General features: G+C 30.6%; 2 protein-coding genes across 7 annotated transcripts in view; one reads left to right on the forward strand and one right to left on the reverse strand.

Annotated features, from left to right (window-relative positions):
• The window catches only part of LOC106457743 (gastrula zinc finger protein xLCGF3.1-like), a 19,347-nt gene extending 14,659 nt beyond the window's left edge, over positions 1–4,688 (forward strand). For all 6 annotated transcript variants that reach the window (XM_022383763.1, XM_022383765.1, XM_022383764.1 and 3 more), the window contains exon 4: positions 1,314–4,688. In XM_022383763.1, coding sequence (XP_022239471.1) covers positions 1,314–2,239 — 926 coding nt within the window. In that variant the 3' untranslated portion in view covers positions 2,240–4,688. The remainder of the gene's footprint in view (positions 1–1,313) is intronic.
• A 4,588-nt stretch (positions 4,689–9,276) lies between these two features.
• Positions 9,277–23,292, reverse strand: part of LOC106457746 (cytochrome c1, heme protein, mitochondrial-like) — a 31,594-nt gene continuing 17,578 nt past the window's right edge. Inside the window, exons 4-7 of the mRNA XM_013917192.2 lie at positions 19,513–19,639; positions 14,159–14,329; positions 12,277–12,525; positions 9,277–9,879 (exon numbers count right to left, since the gene is read on the reverse strand). Of these exons, the coding sequence (XP_013772646.1) occupies positions 9,772–9,879; positions 12,277–12,525; positions 14,159–14,329; positions 19,513–19,639 (655 nt within the window). The 3' untranslated portion in view covers positions 9,277–9,771. The remainder of the gene's footprint in view (positions 9,880–12,276; positions 12,526–14,158; positions 14,330–19,512; positions 19,640–23,292) is intronic.

Raw genomic sequence — 23,292 nt, forward strand, 5'->3', positions numbered from 1 at the left:
GAAGCACCATAAAAAGTTATCCACTTTACCAAAACATATATAATTTTTAATATGATATTACTCTTTATTCCAATATCCACAATCTTCAGATCTCGCCAGTAGATACAGAGGTGTAAAAATCACTAGCCCAATACCTGGAACTACCAGATTTTGAGTTTGAATTACACTGTAAATTACAGATGTACTACCACAGGTCTAGTGTGGTTCTGATATTCAATTATTAAAATTAAAAAAAAGGACTATGCCAAAAAATGATTAAGACCAGTTATCTATTTATCATCTATAGGCTAATCCATTTTGAAACTGATATACAAACACGTGACTGAGTTATAAACTTGTAAGTTAAAATATTCAGATATTTACTCCCATGTTTATAACATTATCTAACTTGCATGATAATTTTTTGCTGGAATTAGAATATTTATTTAATGCAAAGTTTTATTGATACAAGATGAAAAAGCTGTGTATGGGTGAAATAATTCCACAGCTGTTTACAAAGGTAATGGAAAAAAAAAAAGAAGTGGTGTTTGAAATATCAGGCTGTCATGTGTATTGGTTTGATTGCATTACATATGTATATGTAGACTGGATAACTTACCCAGAGGTTTGACGTCTATATAGGTGTGTGTATGTGTATGTATATTCTGAATTAAATATTCTTTTTAGTTTTGTAATATTGTGGAATAAGTCATTTCAACGAATACAGATATGTATATATAGTGTATAATAATTTAGTCTTCATAATGAAAATAGTTGATCTAGTATATAAATATTCTAACAAGATATTCATCAAGCATTTCAAGAACAAGTAACATCCCTTCTTACAACTTGATCTAAAAATTACATTTCATTAATATTCATACATAACAAGCTTTTTCCTGTGTCAGTTTATCTGATACCAAAAAAATTAAAAACTTCAATACATTTTCTATTAATTAAAATTATTATAAGGCAGTATTTATTATACATAACAAAGATTTTTTAAAAATTTGTTTTGTACAATTATTCATTACATAATGAAAGGAAAGTTTGTTTTTCAACTGTTAGGAAATTCAAATGCAGAACAGTGAATGTTCTTCTGTTCTTTTTTCAAACAAATTATATGAATTAGCATGGGCTTTTGAATTTCAATTTTTCAAGTAATTTTAGCTTGAAATCATTTTCGTTTTTGTGTGCTTACTTTTCAATATATCAAAATACTGAAATTTAGTTGGTTTTTTCCTAATGATATTTGTAACATTATCAAACTTCAGAATTGAGAACCTTATCTAGTATTCTGATGACTGGTTAAGTGTAATAATATTTCGTTGCAGGTTCTGAAAATGTTGAAGAAAGTTCTACAGAACTTGAAGAAATTCAAAAAGAAAATGTATTTGGTTCATGTAAAAAGCAGATACAAGTCAAAACATGTAGCAATTCTACAGAAAATGGACCAGTAAAAAATCATGGTCTTAAATCATCTTTTGCAAGAAAAATGTCGTTTAGTTGTGATGTTTGTGGGAAAAGTTTTAAAAGGAGTCATCACTTGAAACGTCATGAGATTGTACACACTGGAGAAAAACCTTTTTGTTGTGATTTGTGTGGGAAACAGTTTGCACGTACTGAAGTCCTGAAGAGACATCAGTTACTTCACACTGGAGAAAAACCATTTACTTGTACAACATGTGGAAAATGTTTTAGAATGAGTCATCATTTAAAGTTACATCAGATTCTGCACACTGGAGAGAAACCTTTTCCATGTGATATGTGTGGAAAAAATTTTAGGACAAGTGGACATCTAGAACAACACAAGGTTCAACATACAGGAGAAAAACCATTTGTTTGTAATACTTGTGGGAAAAACTTTAGCAGGAGTCATCATTTAAAATTACATGAAAGTGAGCATAGTGGAGAAAAACCATTTACTTGTAATGTGTGTGGGAAAAATTTTAAAAGAAGACACCATTTAAAAGTACATCAGGCTTTGCACACTGCAGAGAGAGCATTTCCATGTGATGTATGTGGTGAAAAGTTTAGATCCAGTGGGAATGTTAGACAACATATGTTAATACATATGAAAGAAAAACCATTTACTTGTATTATATGTGCGAAAAGTTTTCGAAGGCGTGTTAATCTAAGAGAACATTATTTGCTACATTCTGGAGAGAAACCATTTAGATGTGAGGTATGTAGCAAAACATTTATACGAAGTGGAGATTTAAAACGACATGCGCTGAAGCACACTAAAGAGAAACATTGAGTGAACTTTAGGAGCTAGAAGCAAAAATTCACAACAGTTTCAGTTGAATCTCATTGAAGAAGGGCTTTCAAGTTGTGTTCTAAATGTGTATGGCCAAATGAAAACTTAAATTAGCAATTAAACTAATAATTTCTGAAGTTTGTTGGAAAAAATTATCTTGAAAAATAAAATAAAAAGTAATGTTTTATTTAAATTATTTTTAAGAACTATGAAGAGTAACAGAAATTTTGAGTACCGATCTTCTGTACAATAAGTAAACAGTTGCTAAATGTTATGTACTGTTAAAATACAAGATTTTGAGGAGCAACTCTTGAAGGGCCTTGAACTTGCTCGTCTTTGTAATGGTAGAACTTGGGGAATCTCACTGACCAATATTTCTGATGATCTATTGGAACAACTGTGTTTATGAAATTTTAAAATTACACAAACTCTCTGATTAAAACTGAAATTTTAATTTTTAAATGGTTTTATTTAAAAATCAGTTTCATTAGAAAAAAAAATCAATGATGTTAGTATTACAGTTAACTCAACACAAAAACAGCACAACAGTAAAATTAGTTAATTTATCATTCACTAAATTATAATTGAAAGTAGTCAGGTGTCTTAAAAGTTAATTTTCCTGGTAATGATGTTGATATTCTAGAGTGCACTACAAACTTTAAAAAAAAAAGTTTATTGTTTGATTTAATTTATCAGCAATGGTGAAAGGTCACTTAGTTCCAAGAATAAAGGTTGAAAGAAATTTATTTTGAAACAAAAGACCAAAGTTGTGCTTAACACTACTGAAGTATAACTATTGGAGCAAATAATTTTGTGAAATCCTAGCCTTTGTCTTTTGACTCTTGCACATCTCAGTTCCAAGGTCCTAGATAATTTGTGACATTATGAAATTCCAAACTCTTTTTGACAACTGTAACAGTTACTATTGGTATAAAAGTTTGTATATTTTCATGGTTTTTAAATATGTATATATATTGTGTGGAAAAATGATGTCTTTAATTGCATGTAGAGACCAAATGAAACATAACTCTTCATCTTAGAATTATTTTATTGTTTATTTTGCTACCATTCTTGTTTTGTTTTAAATGAATTTACATTGCAGTCTTTTGTTTTTTGATACAATACTCAACAGCATAGTGTTCTTTAATGTCAGTATGTTGTGGTTCCTTAACTTAAATCGATGAATGTTTAACACTATATTGTGATAACTGTAGTATATCTTCTGCTATACTTATCAACATAGTGGACTAAAATAACTTCAGCATCCTTGACTTTCAAAGTCCAAGACAATATAGCTAAGTTTGAGTGAAGCTTCAATATGTGATTATAATTTCACTTCTCATTTAAAGAGATCCTTGCTGTCAGAAGTTAATGCTGTTATAAAACTCAATTGCAATGTAGCTATTCTGTATATAATCAAAACATGAACTGGAATGTGGTTTGTGGCATATTTATTATAAATATTTTTTCCTATCTTTTAGATTTTGAGACTGGTTCAATCTACTTTTTTTTAAATCAATATAACAGGTATAGAACAAGGAATATAAGACATTAAAAACGAGTTTTAACAGCAAGTGTGACATTAAAATGAACTAGGATTTAATAAAACCATTTCTTGTACTGTAAAAATAGGTTGATTTATTTTGAATAATTTATGCTGTTTCATGTAACTAAATGTACTGGGTAAGCATGTTTATAAATGTATGTGAATAAGTAGGTACAAGTTCAACAAAATAAGTACAAATATTTAACTATGTTTCCTAATGGTAAACAATTTCATTGTTATATGGTGTTTGTGTATAAATTCAGTCTGATTGTTTAAGAAATAGTCTACGATTTAATTTTTTGTGGCAACCTTAGTGCATTTGATCACAGTTTTGTTTCATATATGTCGTGCCCACAGAAGAGGATAACGTTACATAACACAGATTTTAATAACTGTACTTTTTCATCTCAAAGTTTGTTTCATACACAAGTTTATTCCATATCAAATTCACTGTGACAGCAACCTCTCCTTTCAACTATGGAAGCCAGGTTTCATGGTTTGTGCCCCATTACCTCCAAAATTACAAACAAGAATCTAAAACCTGAACCTCCTATCTTTATTTGTTGAGATATCAACAAATTTGTCAAACCTACCAGAGAAGCCCCTTTCATTTTTTGAATTTGAATATTATTTGTAAATTAACTTTGCACGGTTGATGAATATTTTTATAGCCAATAAAAAAAGCATATTTTCCATTATGTAAATCTTACAGAATTTTTTTACCTATTTGTAGCATACTTAGCAAGTGGGATAAATTATGGTAATTTTGAGATTATTTTGTAGTTACTGATTTATTTTTTGTTTGAAAATGCATATTTGAAAGCTACGTTAGTTTTTTTTTTAACAATAATATTTGTGAGACTCAACAAGGCTTAGGGGAAAATATTAAATATTTTTGCTCAAGTACTAGAAAATCCTTTTTTATGTATTGTTATATAATTTCTAACAAACACAACTAAAATTTATAAATGTTTCAGTTTAAACTAACAAAACTTCATTAGAATAAAATATCTAAAATTATATTAGCTGGAGCACTGTTGTGAAATAATACTAGATCGGGTGTTGTTTATGTTAGTTCTATGGGAAATAGCTAATGTGCTCCTTTTACGATTTATTGCTTTTGATGAATGAAACAATACAACCATAAAATTAAAACAAAACTGTGAAAAGGTTTACAGTTGAAACTGTTAAGATAAATAACTTGGGACCTTCTGATTAATACTGCAGTCAGTTTAGAAGAAAAATTGGTATTTTTAATCTTTTCATTTCACTGATGATTTCTCTACAGTGTGTTGGGGTCGAAAAAAAAGCAGATAAAATACAGTTTTACCAAAAAACAAATTTGATATTCATTTAGGAGGTTCTAGAGGATATGAAAAATATAAAAACTGTAAGATGATAAATCATTTTTCACTGAGAGTGACTCGGGAAAAGCTTCAAAAACTCACAGGTGAATCTGTATTACAAATACATTATCAAAAACTTGGCTTTTTGTGTACAATAGATTTGTAATATTAACTAAATGAAGTGATGCATTATGACAGGGAAATGGTAAGACACTGTTTACCATGAAAAATATTTACATTATACAATTAGTTATTGATTTTACCAAAAGTATAAAAAAAAAGTTACACAACACTATTATATTCAAAAGGTTTGTTTTAATTTTGATTTTCTTCTTCACTTTCTATAAGATCCTTGTAAGAATTGTCTGAGCTGACAGCATAAATTTCTTGACAATGATCTTTTTCCTCTTCAGATTCTAAGGTTGTAACTTTTCTTGGCAGTTCTGCACTTTTAGTTTTTCTTCATTTCTCAACATTTCTCTCTCTTACATTTCAGTTGTTGTCATTTGCACCAATGATTAAAACTGACTCCATTTTTTTATGCATCACTGAAAGGCACCTGTCTGTTAACATGTTAGTCCAATAATCTTCAATTTAACATAATCTTGAAATGTTTTCAAGTTTTTGCATTTGGCTGCCATTTTCTCCATTTGCTTCACAAACAATATCACATGTTTCTCAACACATTTTCATAGATACATTTTTGCTTTCTTAAGCAGTATTTAAAATTATAATGTGACGTGTGACTGAATACAACCTTTCACGTGTGCGACAAGTAGTAAGTGTAATTATATGTGCCTGTGCATGCATTTGCAACTGAACACGTCAAACAAAAAAGGCTGATAAAACAAGAAAAGGATATTCAAAAAACAGCTGAGAGACTTATAAATGAAGTAAATACAAAGTTAGCAACTGTTACTAAGGAGAGAAACTTAAAAGGCAGCTGCTGTGGCTAAAGCAAAAATGAATAAAGCTAGAATACAATGGAAAACTTGTACCTAGCACAAAGTGTTAGGAGATACAAAACACAAACTGTCTGACACATAATATAAGGAGATACGAAACACAAACTGTCTGACACATTATATAATTAGCTTGGAAGTAGTAATAAGTAAAATATAAGGAGATACGAAACACAAACTGTTTGACACATTATATAATTAGCTTGGAAGTAGTAATAAGTAAAGTATAAGGAGATACGAAACACAAACTGTTTGACACATTATATAATTAGCTTGGAAGTAGTAATAAGTAAAATATAAGGAGATACGAAACACAAACTGTCTGACACATTATATAATTAGCTTGGAAGTAGTAATAAGTAAAATATACAACTCTTTCCATATGAGATCGACCAAAGTGACTGACCTTGTAACCAGAAAGTAAACATCATAATTTCCATAATATAACTTTGAATATGCTTTGTGTATCATCACAAAATTTGTCAAGTAAACATTACAAGTCTTTTTACTTTTACTAAAGATTTGTCTGTGAATATATATGGAGTCAGAGGGTTCACTTCTCCACATATAAAGTGATTTTCATGTTAAGTTTAAAAATATTTTCTTCATCTGACAAAATTTAAAATTTTATTTGCATAACCTCTAAAACATCCTAAATATATATCAAATATTTATTTTCAGTAAAACTTTATACTTGTCTGTTATTTTCTCTACCCAAACTTTATACTGACTTGGTTGATTTGAATACAAAATATATCTAAGCTACCCTTTTTTTCTTTATAGAATGACTGCAAATTGTAACTGGAAACTACAACGGTTTATCCTAAATAGCTTAAAGGTTATAACAGTCTACATCTGTTTAAACTTAATTTTACTGCCCTTTGAACTGTGTCTAATTAATACTTCCAACCACGCAAATTGCAAATCACTCGGTGAACACATAACTCACATTACCTTATTGAATGACGTGATTCATGAGCATATCTTGTGAATAATTTATATATATATATTTTATTATCATACCTAATCTAACCTAATAAGTTTCTAATTTTTACATTTTAGTCACTTTTATATTAATAAATATAGAATATACATAAAAACAAGAAATATATCACCTGTGACCTCTTTTTTTGCTCCCAGTCGCTGAAATTTAAGCCTACTTTTATATACTGATGGAACTAGTATACTAAATTTTTATTTACTTACTAAAAACACAATAATAATAATAATACACACAATGCAAACAATGTCCTATAAATATTATAATTTAACTGGCTTTCTAACTAAAACTTAAGAGCCTTAAAAAATTCCCCAAGTTGCTTCATCTGAATGCCACAACACAAACTTTAAAATTGAAGATGAAATTGACCAAAAACAATGTAAAATTATAAATCATTCAGTACATTAGAATTCTGCCTTTCTATTGGTTACAAATGATGTAGTATAAAATGTCAGAGAATCATTGGCAATTTGTGAACGAGAGAATGTGATAGGTGGGCGTGGTAAAGTGGGTCTGATTTTCTAGTTTATAACTATAAATAAATAAGATTTAAGGCTATAAAATTAGACTTTGCCTTAGTAATTACATACTTCAGAGTGCTACATTCATGATGTCAGAAAAACACATAGGTTCAAGAAGTCTTGATAGAAATGAAAAAAAAACCTATAACCCAAGCACTTTTGAAAGGTAGACCTTTCTTCTTCAGTTTGCTCCTGAAGAAGAGAGGTCCACTTTTCAAAAGCCTTCGAGTTATAGGGTTTTTATTCATTTCATACTTCAGAGTGGGGTGGTAAATAGAGAAGGGGGAAGACCTATAAAAGAAATGTCACAATTCTTGTACTGGGTAGATAGAGGATTTTTTAAAAAATATTTTCTTAGACACTTAAGAACTTAAATAATACAAAAAATTGATTTAACAACTAGGTTTTGATGCCGATTTTATTCATATACATTGAAATTAAAGTAGTTTAATTAAATTTTAAATGTAACTCTGTAAAAGATTGTAGCCTGTGCATTTTGATCTACTCATAGCAAAAGGGTTAATATACTAACAGTTTGTGTTCTGTCACCGTGTTTTTTGTACAAAGCTGATAGTTCCTATCTCTAAATCTATTGTTTCATTCTTGTTTGGAGTTATGTGACTTGCAAGTTTTAAGTAAAATTTTAATTTTGTTCAAGATAAGTTTCTTAGTATGTTTAGAAATATAACATGTTTTAAGGAGCCCTCTTTAATATTATTTTTTAACAGTTTTATGTGCTGCCCATTGTAGATGAGCAATTAATGTAATTTGCTAATCACTGGGTTCATTAATGAATTATCATTCAACTACGGAATTATTTTCACAAGACTTCAGTAGTTGAAATAACTGAAAATAGCAATAATTGGAAACAATTATGATTACTTCATCATTTTTGTGACATTAATTTGTGACTAATTATTTTAGATGACATTAATTGATGCTCGTAAGTAACTGAGTTAATCACCCAGCTGTACTGTCTATGTTTAATAGTGGAGCAGTTAATTTTTATCCTTCTAATTAATGTTAGTTTTGAATTCTGTTCTCACATTCAGATAGTTGTGGTGGATAATTTTTGCAATTGGTGTACTGCTTTATTTGTAACTCTAATGCATAACTTTCATCAGTTTAACAAATAATTTGGTTCCATGTTATCAGTTATGTGGTACACCAATTAGGAGGCTACATTGCATTTTCTTTACCCAAGGTATTTTTGTTTTGCTGACACACCAAAACAGAAAGAAACCAATACTTTGAAGTTTTGTGCTTTCTCCTGTCCCTCATACAGTACTTTCTTATTAAATTATAGCTGTAGTTTTACTAAGGTGAAGTCCTGCAGCAGTTCCCATTTAATGATAAAAAAACATATATACAAATAAGTACTTGTCACAAGATAAAGTAGACATCATCAAATATTTTTTGTATCTTTTTTTCTTTCAAGTTCTTCAGTCATACTGTTTATTAAAGCAGCTGTTGGTTATGTGTTTAACATATGTATAATTCATAACAAACGTTATTATTACAGCCTACCTCTTGTTATAGTGTTTCGATTCCCTTTCACTTCCATTGCTTAATGATACGTAAATATAAGAGCAACTGTTTTGGTAACTCCATGAGTTAAAGAAACTGTGAAATCTTATCACTGAGAGAAAAGTAGCAATACACTTTCAAGAAACAACTACCTTTTATTTGGAAACCTAACATCTAGTGTTGTAAAATGTGACAGTTAACAAATATTTATTACAGTGGTTGTTAACAGAAACATTTCTTTAAAAAGTATCAATTTGGATAAGTTGTTACTATGAAAACCTACCTGAAAAATCATTGCCAAATTCTGAATACAATGCATAGTGTGTAATAATTCATATAAATCATCCATAGCCTAATTTTGTTGTTCATAGACAACAATATTTTAAGTTTCTCTGATTCTGAGTACACTGTAGTAAATTTACTTTGGTGACCACAGAAGAACACCAAAATCTTGTATGATGAAAATGAACAATAAGAAATTTAAATAATGTTCTATTATGGCTACAAACCAGACTACAGGCTAGTTTTGAATTAACCCACATTATTGGCTGTTTTCACAAAAACCATTTTTCTCATGAGGTGGTAGTACATTTTAACTTACTAGTTTTTCTTTTTTAAAGAAAAGAAACGTTATTTGTTGCCAGGCTTAAAGACAATTTTGCGAGACTTCAGGACAGACCATCGGTGGCGTTTGTAGTAATATGCTACGGCTGTCAGCATGGAGAAAATCATCAGTGCCTGAAAGATTATGAAAGAAAAATTAATTTTGTTTCATAGCAAACAAAGTCCTTAAATGATTTTCAGAACCAGATGATCTAATACAGAAAACCATGCACAAAACACCTTGTACATTAGTACTGCCAAAGCGAAAAAACATATAATTAACCTTATTAAAACCAGTCCTTAATGGTAAAGATTTTCAATATTTTTGATTAACAGTAACCTATGTTATTATAAAACACAAACTTCAGTCCTACATATCAACTATTTTCCTGGCAACTGTAGTGTCAAACATTAAAATATTCACTGAAATCCATATATAGATGCATAAAAAAAATTACACCTTACAATAGGCTTATGAATAAATGAAACAACTGTGAACTTCAGAAAAATCTTTCAAAGTATTTTTTTTCTTTTTATGTGCTCACATTTGGGCTTTACTCCTTCATCAAGAGCGTAAATTTTCTGTAGTGAACTCCATCATCCAAATTATTCATAATTACATGCACTATAATCAGTCAGCATTATGTATTTGAAAAATGTAAATACAGTAAGCTCTCTTAAAGATGTGGATAATTAATGAATAAAAACTAGATGACACAACATTTACAATTACACAATACAAAACCTTTATTGAAGGCACCTGGCCTTTTCTAAATCCTTCTACATGTTTCGGTGGGTCACATAGGAACAGTGTTTTACTGATGATGGTGGGTCTGTGACTCACTGAAACATGTAGAAGCATTCAGAGAAGGCCTAGTGCCTTCAATAAAGATTTTATATTGTGCAATTTTAAATGTTGTCATTTACTGTTTATTAGGATTTCACATAAGGCCATCTTGATATTAACATGGATAATTATTTAATTACATTACATACTGTAGTAACTAATTATGATTGCTGATATAAGAATTAAGTACATTAAAATACACCATGTAATAATAAAGTTTGCAAATTTGGTTTGTGAACTTTTTCCCTGTTCACGTGATCTAGTTGCTTGTATTTAGACTGTATGTAAATAAAAATAACATTATTACTAGAGAATTAAAAAACTGTCAGTTTTTAAAAAATTACAGTAAAATTAAATAAAAATGCTTTTAACTGCTTCCACCATCCCTTGTAGAAATCCTTTTTTTCCAATTTATTTAATTGAGGTATTCTGCAGTTTGTAAATACCATAGTGATACTTTATATATATTAATTTATAAAATATACAAAAATATTTTATATAATTGTTATAATGCTGTTCTTTTGTTGGTAGGTTCTTTCTAATTATGTGGTGAAGATGATTCAAAGCTTGAACACCTTGGAAACTTGTAGTCAATGTTTACAAATGATGCTAACTGCACTATACTAACATAAAAATAAACTTACTAGCACAACTTCATGGCCTAAATGAAAACACATTAATACACTAACATAAAAATAAACTTACAAGCATAACTTCATGGCTTAAATGAAAACACAGTGATTGATTCACTCTGATGCCAAAAACAAGTCTTCTTGTTGCTTCACTAAATCTTAAATTTACATTTACCCTGAAATTTAATATCATGTGCCATCTAGCTAACATCTAAATTACATTAAAAATATAGCTTATAACAATATTTAAGGACAGCCTTTGCCTGAAAAAAGTGTATAAAACAAACCATTTTGTAAAATTATTTCTGCTTTTACCTAACCACTGTAACTCTACATGCAATGCCTTACACCCAAAATGAACAGATTTAAAATCATTCAGTTAAAATTTATCAAAATGATGTAATTTCTACTCAGAACCTTCTAACTCAACATGCAAACCTCTGAGATGCAGCTGTGTCATGTCCATTTGAAAAGAAAAAAAAACTTTTCACAAAGCACAAAATAATACCACTCTTGAAAAACACTGCATGTGTTACTGGATCTGCAGTAAACCATTTATACAAGTTACACCAATACTTTTTGGTAAGTAAAATTTCTGAATTTAGTAGTAAAAAAAAAAGTTTCCTAATTGATTCAGCCACAATATGATCAAAATTAGTAGTGATAATCATCTACTAAGCCTATAAACAGTCTTTTGTTTCTTATCAAGATCAAAGCTACAATGAACTATCTGTGCTGTGCTCACCACGAATATCAAAACCCAGTTTTTAGCAACGTGAGCCCTCAGACTTACTGTTGAGCCAGTGGCTATGAATAGTCATAATTATACATACATAAATGTACATTTAATTTAAGGATAACAAGGGACTTGTTGGTTTACCTAAATTGTCCCATCTTCTAAATAAAACTTTAAAATCACCCAATGCCAGCCATTATCATTCAATTCTCAGAGCCTTCTGGCCAGTATATAAACAGTTATAATTACAATTAGGAACCTTTTAGTTAGTTTATGAACAGTTAGAATCACTGCTCAGAACATTGGATTTATGATACCTTAATAGCCATTTTTTTCCTGTCATCATGCTCTGGTTCAGCAGCCCACTTCAGAAAAGTAGAAACATCCTTGGCCAACTGGCTTGTTGTGGCTGGGGTTCCATCATTATACTCAATGATCTCATTATACAGTGCTTGTGCCATTCCAATAGCACCCCCTGGAAAGTAAGGATTGTAATAGAGTCCTTCTCGGATTTCTACGCCTGCTGGTGGGTCACAATACCCAGTCAATAGGGAAAAGACGTAGTCCTATTAAAGAAGAAATAATACATTTAAGCATATTGAAATATAAAAAAATACAAATTGTGAAATTACTTTTCAAACGTTCTCTAATATTTTTTTACACTGAATATGAGTCAACTAAATCAACACAAGAAATTCCTCAAAAAACATTTATGGAGATAGTTTTTACATAAGTAAGTGTAAATAAGTCTAATAAAAGGAAAGCCTACTTTATGCTTGCTCAAAGTGTACAACATTTCATTAAGTAACATATCAAAAATATTTTATCGTTAAACATGATATAAAATTATATTTTACATAGCAATTACATTTAGCTTCATCAGTTTTAAACATTATTTCAAATTATTATCTTGTGGTTTGACATACTGTGTAATAACACAAAAAAACACTTAAATATAAGTCAGCCCAGATAGCTACAGACTCAGACTTTTATTTTTAAGTAGTTCTTGTTTAAATCTGTATTACTTGTTCTCAATATGCAGGAAAAGTTTTAAATTGATACAGATATGAAAAAATATGAGATGCAACAAAGTACTAAAACAAAACTTTATTCTCATCATGTGGTCTAAACAAATAAATAATGGATGAATGGGATGCACACAATCATACTGCTAAAAACAAACAACTTTCCATTCTTTACACCAACAGAGCTAAATATATTAACTGGAAAGATATTCATTATGTAGAGGTAAAAAAATTACTACATACATTCTACAGTTTTAGAAGGCTGAAATTGGATATAGGTGTTAAATTTCAATGTCAAATATGGTGCAAGATAAGACCTGCTAGTAATAACTATCTGTAATACAAATCTTTGAGTTTTAACTCTTTAAGGCCCAAGTGCATCAAACCAATGCACCTATTGTATGGTTTATTAAATTGCATTGTGAAAAGCAACTACTGGATGAAATAGTTTAAAGCTTCAGGTGAATTTTCTACAGAAATTTATCTTTGTTTGGACTTAAAGAACAAGGCACCCAGTTTCTTGAGAGTTTCCAATAACTGGCATACAATGAAAATGTTTTTTACTATGGCAAACTTTTAAGCGAGCTTTTATTTTAAATTGTTAATCAGCAGGTTTCATTTAATGCGTGTAATAAGTTTTAAACTTGTTTCAACTTAATTGGTATATTTGCTTTTACATTTCTTTTTGATTTTTTCTTTGTCCATTCAACTAGTTACTAAGGTCAATGTGGCCCAATGCAAAAAAAAAAGGCATAACAGTGGCCCTATCAGTAAAATGAAACCAGATATGGTCTAGAGCTGAGCGATTAGTGAAACTATCTAATTGATTAATTGTCAAGCTCATTAGTTGACTGCATTCAACTAATCAATCACCCACGTCTGAAACTTGGAAAGTTAGTAAATCAAAAATGGTAATAATTGGAAACACTAATTTTGATTAACAGAGTATTTCTGTGAGTTGTGACACTAGCTGATTAAACTGAACTACTTGAAAGTAATAATGAGAAATCATAATGGTAATATTGTCATTAGTTGATTATTTCATGACAATCAATTTAATCATGATTTCTAGGAATTAATTATTTACTGATATTTAAAAAAATTGTAACACCACATACAATCATGAATCGATAAGTAAATTCTGTGTTATGAAAACTGACACCGATTAACATACCTCACCACCATGACGAGCCAGGGTGATAAAGCTAAGGTCTGGAGGAAGTGCACCATTGTTGGCAGCTTTTGCTGCTTCATCATTTTCATATGGATTTGGAAAATAGTCCGAGAGTTTTCCTGGTCGTAAAAACATCTTTCCTTCTTCATCTGGACCATCTAGTACTTGAACCTATAATTTAAAAAATAAGTACTTTTAAAAACTTTCTGGAGTGATATAAGTATGTAAAAATATGTTTGTCAAGAAGCTTTCTTGGCTGAAGTTAATACTGGTGCTGTCCAACTGTGATGTACACTGACAAAAAAAAACATTAAAGAACAATTATGATTTCTACCATTACAGCTATGACAAGGTAAAACCACTGTTATAAAATAATGCCAATCTCCCCCTCCCTAATTCAATTTCATGCAAGTGAGGTGTCTAATGGCCAGCCATGTGATTTCATACATACAATTAATCATTCATCTGAGCTATATATAGTAGTCTCACTCAACCTTGTCTCATCGTCACTATCAACTTAATTACACAGTTTAAAGTACTCCAAATTGTCCATGAACCACAGCTAGGCTTCAAATAAGATATTTGAGTGTTTCACTCCAGTAGAGATGGAAATCCAGCCAATAATAGCACACTGTTCCAAACTGGCTAAAAGTATCTCAAACATCTGGACAAGGCAAGACCATCAACCATTGCACAATCAGATGACCAGTATCTGTTGCTTCTGGGCCATAACAATCATACAATTTGCTCTGAGACTGCATCAAATATTTTCAGTGAAAACTGGATACAGTTTCAATGTACAGATGGTGAGAAATATACTTCACAAGGTTGACCTGTATGCCAGACATCCAATGAGGTGTGCTCCACTACCAGAAATGAGCAACAGAGCCAAGATATGTCCATCAGACCAATAACACATACAGCAATATTCTTACAAATAAGGGCTACTTTACTTTTCAGCCAGATAACTGGCATTTACTCATATCGAGATCTATCCCTATTTTCATACAAGAATGTGATGCAAATTGCCATGGTGAAAGTATTTTGTGGGTGAAGTAAGTATTAGTGGTTGTACCAACCTCTACATGGGAAACATTCTGAGGTTTTGATTGGTTATATGCAAGTCAGAGAGTGAGGTAGGTGTACATAAGCATGTATTTCCAAAAATGTAAGAGGTGGGCAGGTCTACCTTGATTGATTCACTAAATATAATAAAATATCAGAAAATATAAAGAGATAGGAGGTAGTTGTTTTATATTCCAGCTTTTACTTTAAAATTAAGAAATTAACTAATGTATAATACTAAAATTTGAATTATAATCTATAGTTTGATAACAAACTTATTAACATACATTCAATAAAATTTTGAATGTTAGTCTACAAATGTGACGCCATGCCCTTTGACCCCTGACCATCGGAAGACCTATCAAGACAGTGTTAATAAGTGATAATGTCCACTTCCACAGTGCTAAACATGTTGTCACATTTCTTAAAAAAAGGGGGAAATTAACCAAATGAAATAGCTTGAAACATTGGTGCTAAGTTGCCTTATGCTGTTTGTGGTGACCATGCTTCACACTGAAGTAAAATGTCTCAAACAGTAAAGATGTAAAACCACCTCTATTAAAAATCTCTAAGAGCATAAAGCGATGACAAATTAGTTGCATTCCAAATCACATGATGAACCATCAGATGCCTGATTTGCATAAACATTGTGAAAGAGATGCTCAATTCCTGAGTTTAGAATCCAATAAATATGTATTATATATACATATATCATTATAAATACACTGCATATTTCTTAAGTTAAAGAAAAACCTAAACAGTTTCTGACTCTTAAGTTCATAATAGAATTCATCTAAAAACGTTTATGAATTTATCCAACTTAGAGAAATGTGATAACATGCATAAAAATTACCTGAAGGGAATGACTGAAGCTGTTTTATCAATGCGATTTTATCAAATAAAAAAACAGTATTTCTCATCTGCCCTAATGAGATGGCTGTCACTGCAGATGTGTGTGAAGAGAGTTATTGACAGTGGAACCTACTAAGACTTTACTGTACTACTCTGGCCATCGAGGATCCATGCTATGCTAATGATCTAGTGCTAATGATCTTTGAAAACCCTTACATGAAAGTTGTTATTGGAAAGTTTAATGAATTTAACACCATTCTTCAGTCTGAACAACTTCTCTTTTACAAGTTACAGTCTTCACATTTATAAACCAGTAAAATAACTGAAATAGATATGAATAACCTAGCAGACAACGTATCTACTGAGTCAGTATAACTCAAAAAACCTGTCAAGAAGTTTGCAGAATTGAAAAAATCTGACCCAAATCTTGATGAACAAAACATAGTTCATAGCACTATTAAGAGATTTTTAAAAGGAAGCTGTCATTCATCTGCTCATGTATTTTCCTTTCAAACATGACATGTTTTTGTTCATTTGGTAAGTCATTTGATCTAGTTTTTCTTTTAAAAGTTTGACTTCTCACTTTAGGATAAAACCATAATTGATCAGGAGTGGAAGAGTGCAACAACTCTCCAGTTGTCCAGTGTAATGAATATTAATACCACCGATACCCTAGACTACTAGCAATGGGTACTTAGCCAAACAACTGCAACAGGCCTCTGCAATTTCCCAAACTTAATGAAATTGATTAAGTTTTTTTAGCTCTTCCATTTTCAAATGTTGTTATTTAGCAAAATTTTTTCAATACTCAAAGAGATTACAATGGCCAAGGAGAATATTTTATCATTATTTACACTAGCCAAGACTTTTGTGCTAGATATAGACTGAGAGGAACAGGAGGGAGAGAGGTGGTCTCTAGCTGAACACCCAACTGAAAAAGTGGATGCTAGAAGTGTTTGTTTGTTAGTTTTTTTAATTTTGCACAAAGCTACATGAGGACTATCTGTGCTAGCCATCCCTAATTTAGAAATGTGAGACTAGAGGGAAGGCAGCTAGTCATCACCACCCACTACTAACTCTTGGGCTACTCTTTTACCAACAAATAATGGGATTGACCATCACGTTATAACACCCCCACAGCTGAAAGGGCGAGCATGTTTGGTGGGACGAAGATTTGAACCCGCGACCCTTAGATTGAGAGCCAAGCACCCTAACCACCTGGCCATTCCGGGCTGCTAGAAATGAAACCAAATGCAACTGCCACAGAATGTGAATTGTAGTCGACTCATAAGTGAAGCTATTTACCTCTTTGAAGCACCTCTAATTGTAGTTACTCTGAATTCCCAATTTTAAAATTTGTATCATTTATAATTGTTCAAAAATATGTGTACTTAGTAATAACTATGTCAAAAAAATATATTTAGTAAAACCAAAAAATATGACAATATTTTTGTGCTTATTCAATGCACGTTGATCAAAAATTCCAAATCTCAAGAAGAATGTCAAGAAACATACTAAAAAATATATTGATTTTCATAAATACTGATACTGACTAATTACTGAACTTTGTTTGCATGGCCCCAAAAAACTAATATAGTGAAGTGAAAACTGGTCAGTTTCATTGTTTGAAATAGTGGTGTTCAGCTTTAAGCAGCTAATGAAATTTTTTAAACCAATTTATAACTTAATTACAAAGCCAGTTACATTACCATAATTTGTGGGCATCTTTTTGTCGTGTCTGATGTACTTTTTGCATTCTAAAATGTTTATTTGAAATAAAACAGAATTATTTAGTGGACAACAAACATTGTCACAAAAATTAAGTTTATAGTGTTTTTTAAGTCAATTTTTTATTCATAATTATAAAAGTAACTAAATTGTAGCTCAATCGTTTGTTTACACAAAGCTGTCCTGCTGTGATAAATGGTTTTTAGCATACTCTGAGATGATCTAAGTACAGCTGTAAAGGAATAAAACTAGATGTGAATGAAGTAAAGTTTCACTTTAAAATGACCTTTTGATATTCATTTAGAAGGATGTACAGGTTATGCAAATTAAATATGAAAATTGTAAGATAAAAAGAAGTATTCTAATTCTTAGCATGAAAATCACCTTTCATTCCAACTGACTCAGTAAAGGTTTAGGTAATTGACAGACAAATCTTTAGTTTACATACTTTGAGGAGAAACATAGTAAATTTAGAAATATAGTAAACATTACTTCTCCAAAGCACCATCGGTCTAATGGATCAACACTGTAAACAGTGTTAATTGTTTTGTGCATCTTATGTCAGTCCTAATAATGACATAACTGCCAATTCACTTACAAATTTTCCCACTTATCAAGCATTTTACTCACTGGTCAACCACAGAGCTGGGCAATTAACTCGATTACATATGAGAATTGATTAGACTGATTACAATCAAAATTGGTGTTTCCAATTATTCCAACTATTCAAGTAATTAAAATACTGCCATTATTATTTACAATTATTATTTTTGATGAATTCAAGGTTGTTCAGCTTAATCAATTAGCGTCACAACTCACGAAAAATAATCAACTAATCAAAATTAGTGTTTCTGGTTATTACCTTGTTCAATTATTCCATCTATCTAAATCTCACTAGTTGAACGTAACTGATTAATTAGCTTAATGATTATCGATTGTTAAATTCCATTAATTGCCCAGCTCTAGTCAAATACTGTAGGTTGTTCAGAACCAATGGTAATGATTTGCACATCCTGTACTACACATATTAAAACCTCTAATCATTTTGATGTAACCTAATTGATGTGTGGTGATCTGTGAGTGCTGATGTCAACTAAAATAACCCCTACCGGGTGGGTTACATCACAGTATTTTCAAATTCAAGTTCTATTATAAAAGCATTCATTGGTAGAAAGGGATGCATTGTGTCGAACCACACTGGTAAAGCAATGAAAAGCATGATTCCAGCAGGGAGAGACAGACTACTTCATGAACAGCTACCAATAGCATGCTGGAGGTAATGGATAAAGTCCAATAGCTTGTCACCAGAAATAACTTACGAACACAGTGATCCATTGCAGCTAAAGTTAGAAACTCTTTTGGAACTATAAATTTGGTAATTTTCATGTCTACAAAGTGACTCAATTCATGTTTACAAGTTTTCCCTAAAGCACATAGCCTAACTGGAAGAATAGCTATTGAAAGCTGCATGAATGGTATGTGGAATATGACAAATGGAAGTATGTCATTATGCTGGATGAACCATGTACATATTTAAAGTGTTTTCAGTTTCAAAAATGGGCAATAAGTGAAACCAGAACATTAAGAAGTTATATTGAAGTTAACTGAGCTTATAAAAACAGCTGTTATAGTGACAGTCTCAGTAAACATTATCTGGTGTAAAAATCAATTTGACGTGATAATGAAAAATAACTAAATCTTTTTCTTACCTCTTCAGCTTCAGCTCTTGCTTCCTCTTCAGTAAAACATACTCCTACCAGGTTACGATAGGCAATGAACTTCATACTGTGGCATGCAGCACACACTTGTTTGTAGACTTCGTAGCCCCTCCGGATGCTAGGTAAAACAAGTGGTTAATCTTCATAATCGTTAACAAGCTTCATTTTACAAAGAACATGTGTATTTCAATAATTGTCCAGTTGAACCAGGTTTATTTCCAGTAAATTTTTAATTTCTTTCAGTCTAATGCCAGCTTGAGACTTACTTTATTCTAATTTTAATTCAGGAGATGGCAGAACTGCTCTATCAAAAATGACAGGAATAAAGAAATATTACTTTAACATATATTAATAAACCTAACAATAAGTAAACAGACACCAACTCCAGAAATATAGAATGCAGTTTTATCAAACAAACAAACCTGAAACAAGGGTTACAAGATTATCATTAGTATTCAGTGGATTTACTCTTTGCAATATTTAAGGTAGAAACATTGGTTACACATTGTAATTACAGTCTCAAATAGGTTATATTAAAAAACTTTCAATATTCAAATTGGCAGCCAATATAAAGATGCTATGGAATGGTATGTAACAGAACCACATTTTAACAATGTTTAGAATTTCACAGGTACTGTGATGCAGTGATTGCACTACAATTTTTGTCCATGTTATAAAATGCATGGGGTAAAAAATTTTCCACTTGTCTCTCAGGAGTTGCATTCAAATACTTCGCTACCACTTGTTTGCACATTGTGTAAAAATAGTTGTATGTAACTCCATAACTTTTTATACTAGGTCACCTTGAACCACATATTGGTCAGATAGAATGCTTTCCTACATGCCCTACGATAAACTAGACCAGTGATTTAGTATGTATGTGTTATTTTGATACTTTCAATGAAATTGAACCCAAGGGGCAACGATCAAATATATTGTTAACTGATTTAAAATGCAGATTTTCTGTTTTGAATTGTTTGCACATGAGTGAAGCACCTTCATATTGATCATGAATATTCATCAGTGCTATAAAGAGACATAATTCTAGACTAGATTTCATTTGAAAGTAATAATAACTTATGTAGCTCAACCAAAAAACACAATTCTAATTAGTTTAAAATTGACCTGTCCTGAGTTTGATTTGCAACTTGTAAAATTATTGTTAATTAACTTGACAATTTTAACTGATCTTAAAAAATATTACATTAGTTAATAATTTTAAATAAAATTTAATTCATATAAGTTGTAGAACTGGTCTTCATTCAAATATTTTTCCATTTAATAATACAAAAGAGTTCACATTGTACCATCTTGAATCTTTATTTTCAGTCATATTTAATGGAAAATTAATTTAAAAAACAAAAGTTACGGAGCAAAAAAAAAGTTAAACAATTTAACAATAACACAACACAAAATATTTTCAATGTCATTATACATCTGAAAGAGCACTAACACTGTGTCTCAAATAGCTTTTATGGATATTCATGTGTCTGTCTGCAGTGGAGAAGATCTTGATTACATGTTGTTAATCAAAATGCTCAACGTAAAACAAAATTCTTGAAACTAAATTACAAAATAAGTAGCATTGTATCATCTTGAATTCTTCTTCTTAGTCATATTTAATTGTAAATTAATTAAAAAAAAATAGCAAAAGGTAAAGAGCAGAAAAAAAAAGGTTTAACACTAACATATGGAAAATACCCTCAATGATATTATAATACACCTTAAAACGCAATATGTCTCTATTGAAAATTATGCATATTTAAACACAGAACTTGTACTTGTCCACAATAACAAAGATTCTAATTGCATATCTATAAGTTAAAATGTTTGAAGCTTGGCCCTTCCACATGTAAACATGACTGTATGTAACTCCATGACCTTCTAGACATGAATTTGAAAGCTGTCAAAATTATGTCACCCTGAACCAAATATCAATCAGGATGTATGCTTTCATTCAATGGTGATACCTTATGTAGATCACCCAAAAAATCAAATTCTAATTAGTTTCAAATGGACTTGTATTGAGTTTGACTTGCAACCTGTAAAATTAACTAATTTGATATTAACTGATTATAAAAATATTACTTAGTTAATAATTTGAAATGAAATTCAATGAAGTTTAATTCATATAAGTTGTAGAACTGCTCCTCATTAAAATATTTTTCATTTCTTAATACTTAAAAGTTCACACTGTACCATTTGAATTTTTATTTTCAGTCATATTTAATCGAAAATCAATTTTAAAAAAATCAAAAGTTACAGAGCAAAAAACCAATAAAAGTACTGCTATCAAACAGCTTCTTTGCGAGTTGAGGGTGTGATTATGAAACATATTGCTGAACATTTAGAAAAATTGAAACTGTAAAACAAAAGGGTGTATTTTTTTGTAAGTGTTTCACAACATAATAAAAATGATTAGAAAAACTAAATCAAGTTATGTGAATCTCCTTAAGCTGAAGCTAGATACTATTTACATATTTAGTAAATTAATTCTAAGTTTAATGAAATATGGTTAACTATTTTCAAAGTCAGAAGGTAAAACTCAAGGTATATCAGTGATACCCTCCAGCCTGGAAAGAGTTAACCCTATGTGCATAGGAATGGACCGATCCCATACTGAAGAAATAGTTTACCATGATTATGAACTGACTATGTGTATTAAAAATTCATTGGTGCTTGTGTAACACTCAATGTTAAAAACTCACTTTTGTAGATAATTCTAAAAATGAGATTGTTCCCAGTCTCAAAATTAAAACAAAATACTAAATTACTTCCTTTACAGTATAAAAGAAAACAACCCGATGAAACTGGAAACATTCATACGCTCAACATGTTTCAACATATTTTACTGCACAACCATTCTGAAGATCTTAGATAGAACTACAAACCCTACATTAATAGTTCTCTTTAAAATCTGTTTGTAAGGGTGGAATTGATAGTTCTCTTTAAAATCTGTTTGTAAGGGTGGAATTGATAGTTCTCTTTGAAATATGTTTGTAAGGGTGGAATTGATAGTTCTCTTTAAAATCTGTTTGTAAGGGTGGAATTGATAGTTCTCTTTAAAATCTGTTTGTAAGGGTGAAATTGATAGTTTCGGGTAACAGAAATTTTAGGGTGATTCCTTTTCTACTTTAAGAACTGACTGCAGACAGTGAAAGGCAGTAGGAGTTGAGATGTAGGTGTAAGCACTTAACTCCATACCTTTAATTGATTTTCCATGTTTGCTGGCTAGTTTAACATCACTGTTTGGATTCTGTCTGATAGATGGGATATCCCCAATGCATTTGAGTGCTATTACCACAGGCATTATCCGTTATGACATCAAGTTGACAACTAGGACCGGCAATGGCAATTCTACTGTAATGCTCATTTCATATTAAGTTCATTATTGTCTTATAGTACCGATTTCATCACCTATTAACAATTAATGTAACTAATAGTATTAAAGCTGTATGTGTGTGTGTGTGTGTGTCTCACTTCTGCACTGATCACATTATATTTGAGGCAGCCTCTTAACAACATGAATGCTCTTCATAGTTGTGAAATGAAATAAGCAACTGTATCAAATGAGTAAGTCACTAAACATACATTAAAACTTTATTAAAATCAAAACTTTCACAGGTATTCATTTTCATGGTTCCCAATTCTCAATATTAAGAAGTAATTTTTCCATTTTTAAAGGTTACTAGCCCACCTGTGACCCGTTGGGTCACCCACTATTCAGAGGTTATGAAGAATTCAAGCTAATTTCAATATTGCACCAAAATG

The sequence above is a fragment of the Limulus polyphemus genome, unplaced genomic scaffold (assembly GCF_000517525.1).
Source record: "Limulus polyphemus unplaced genomic scaffold, Limulus_polyphemus-2.1.2 Scaffold368, whole genome shotgun sequence".
Classification (NCBI taxonomy): domain Eukaryota; kingdom Metazoa; phylum Arthropoda; class Merostomata; order Xiphosura; family Limulidae; genus Limulus; species Limulus polyphemus.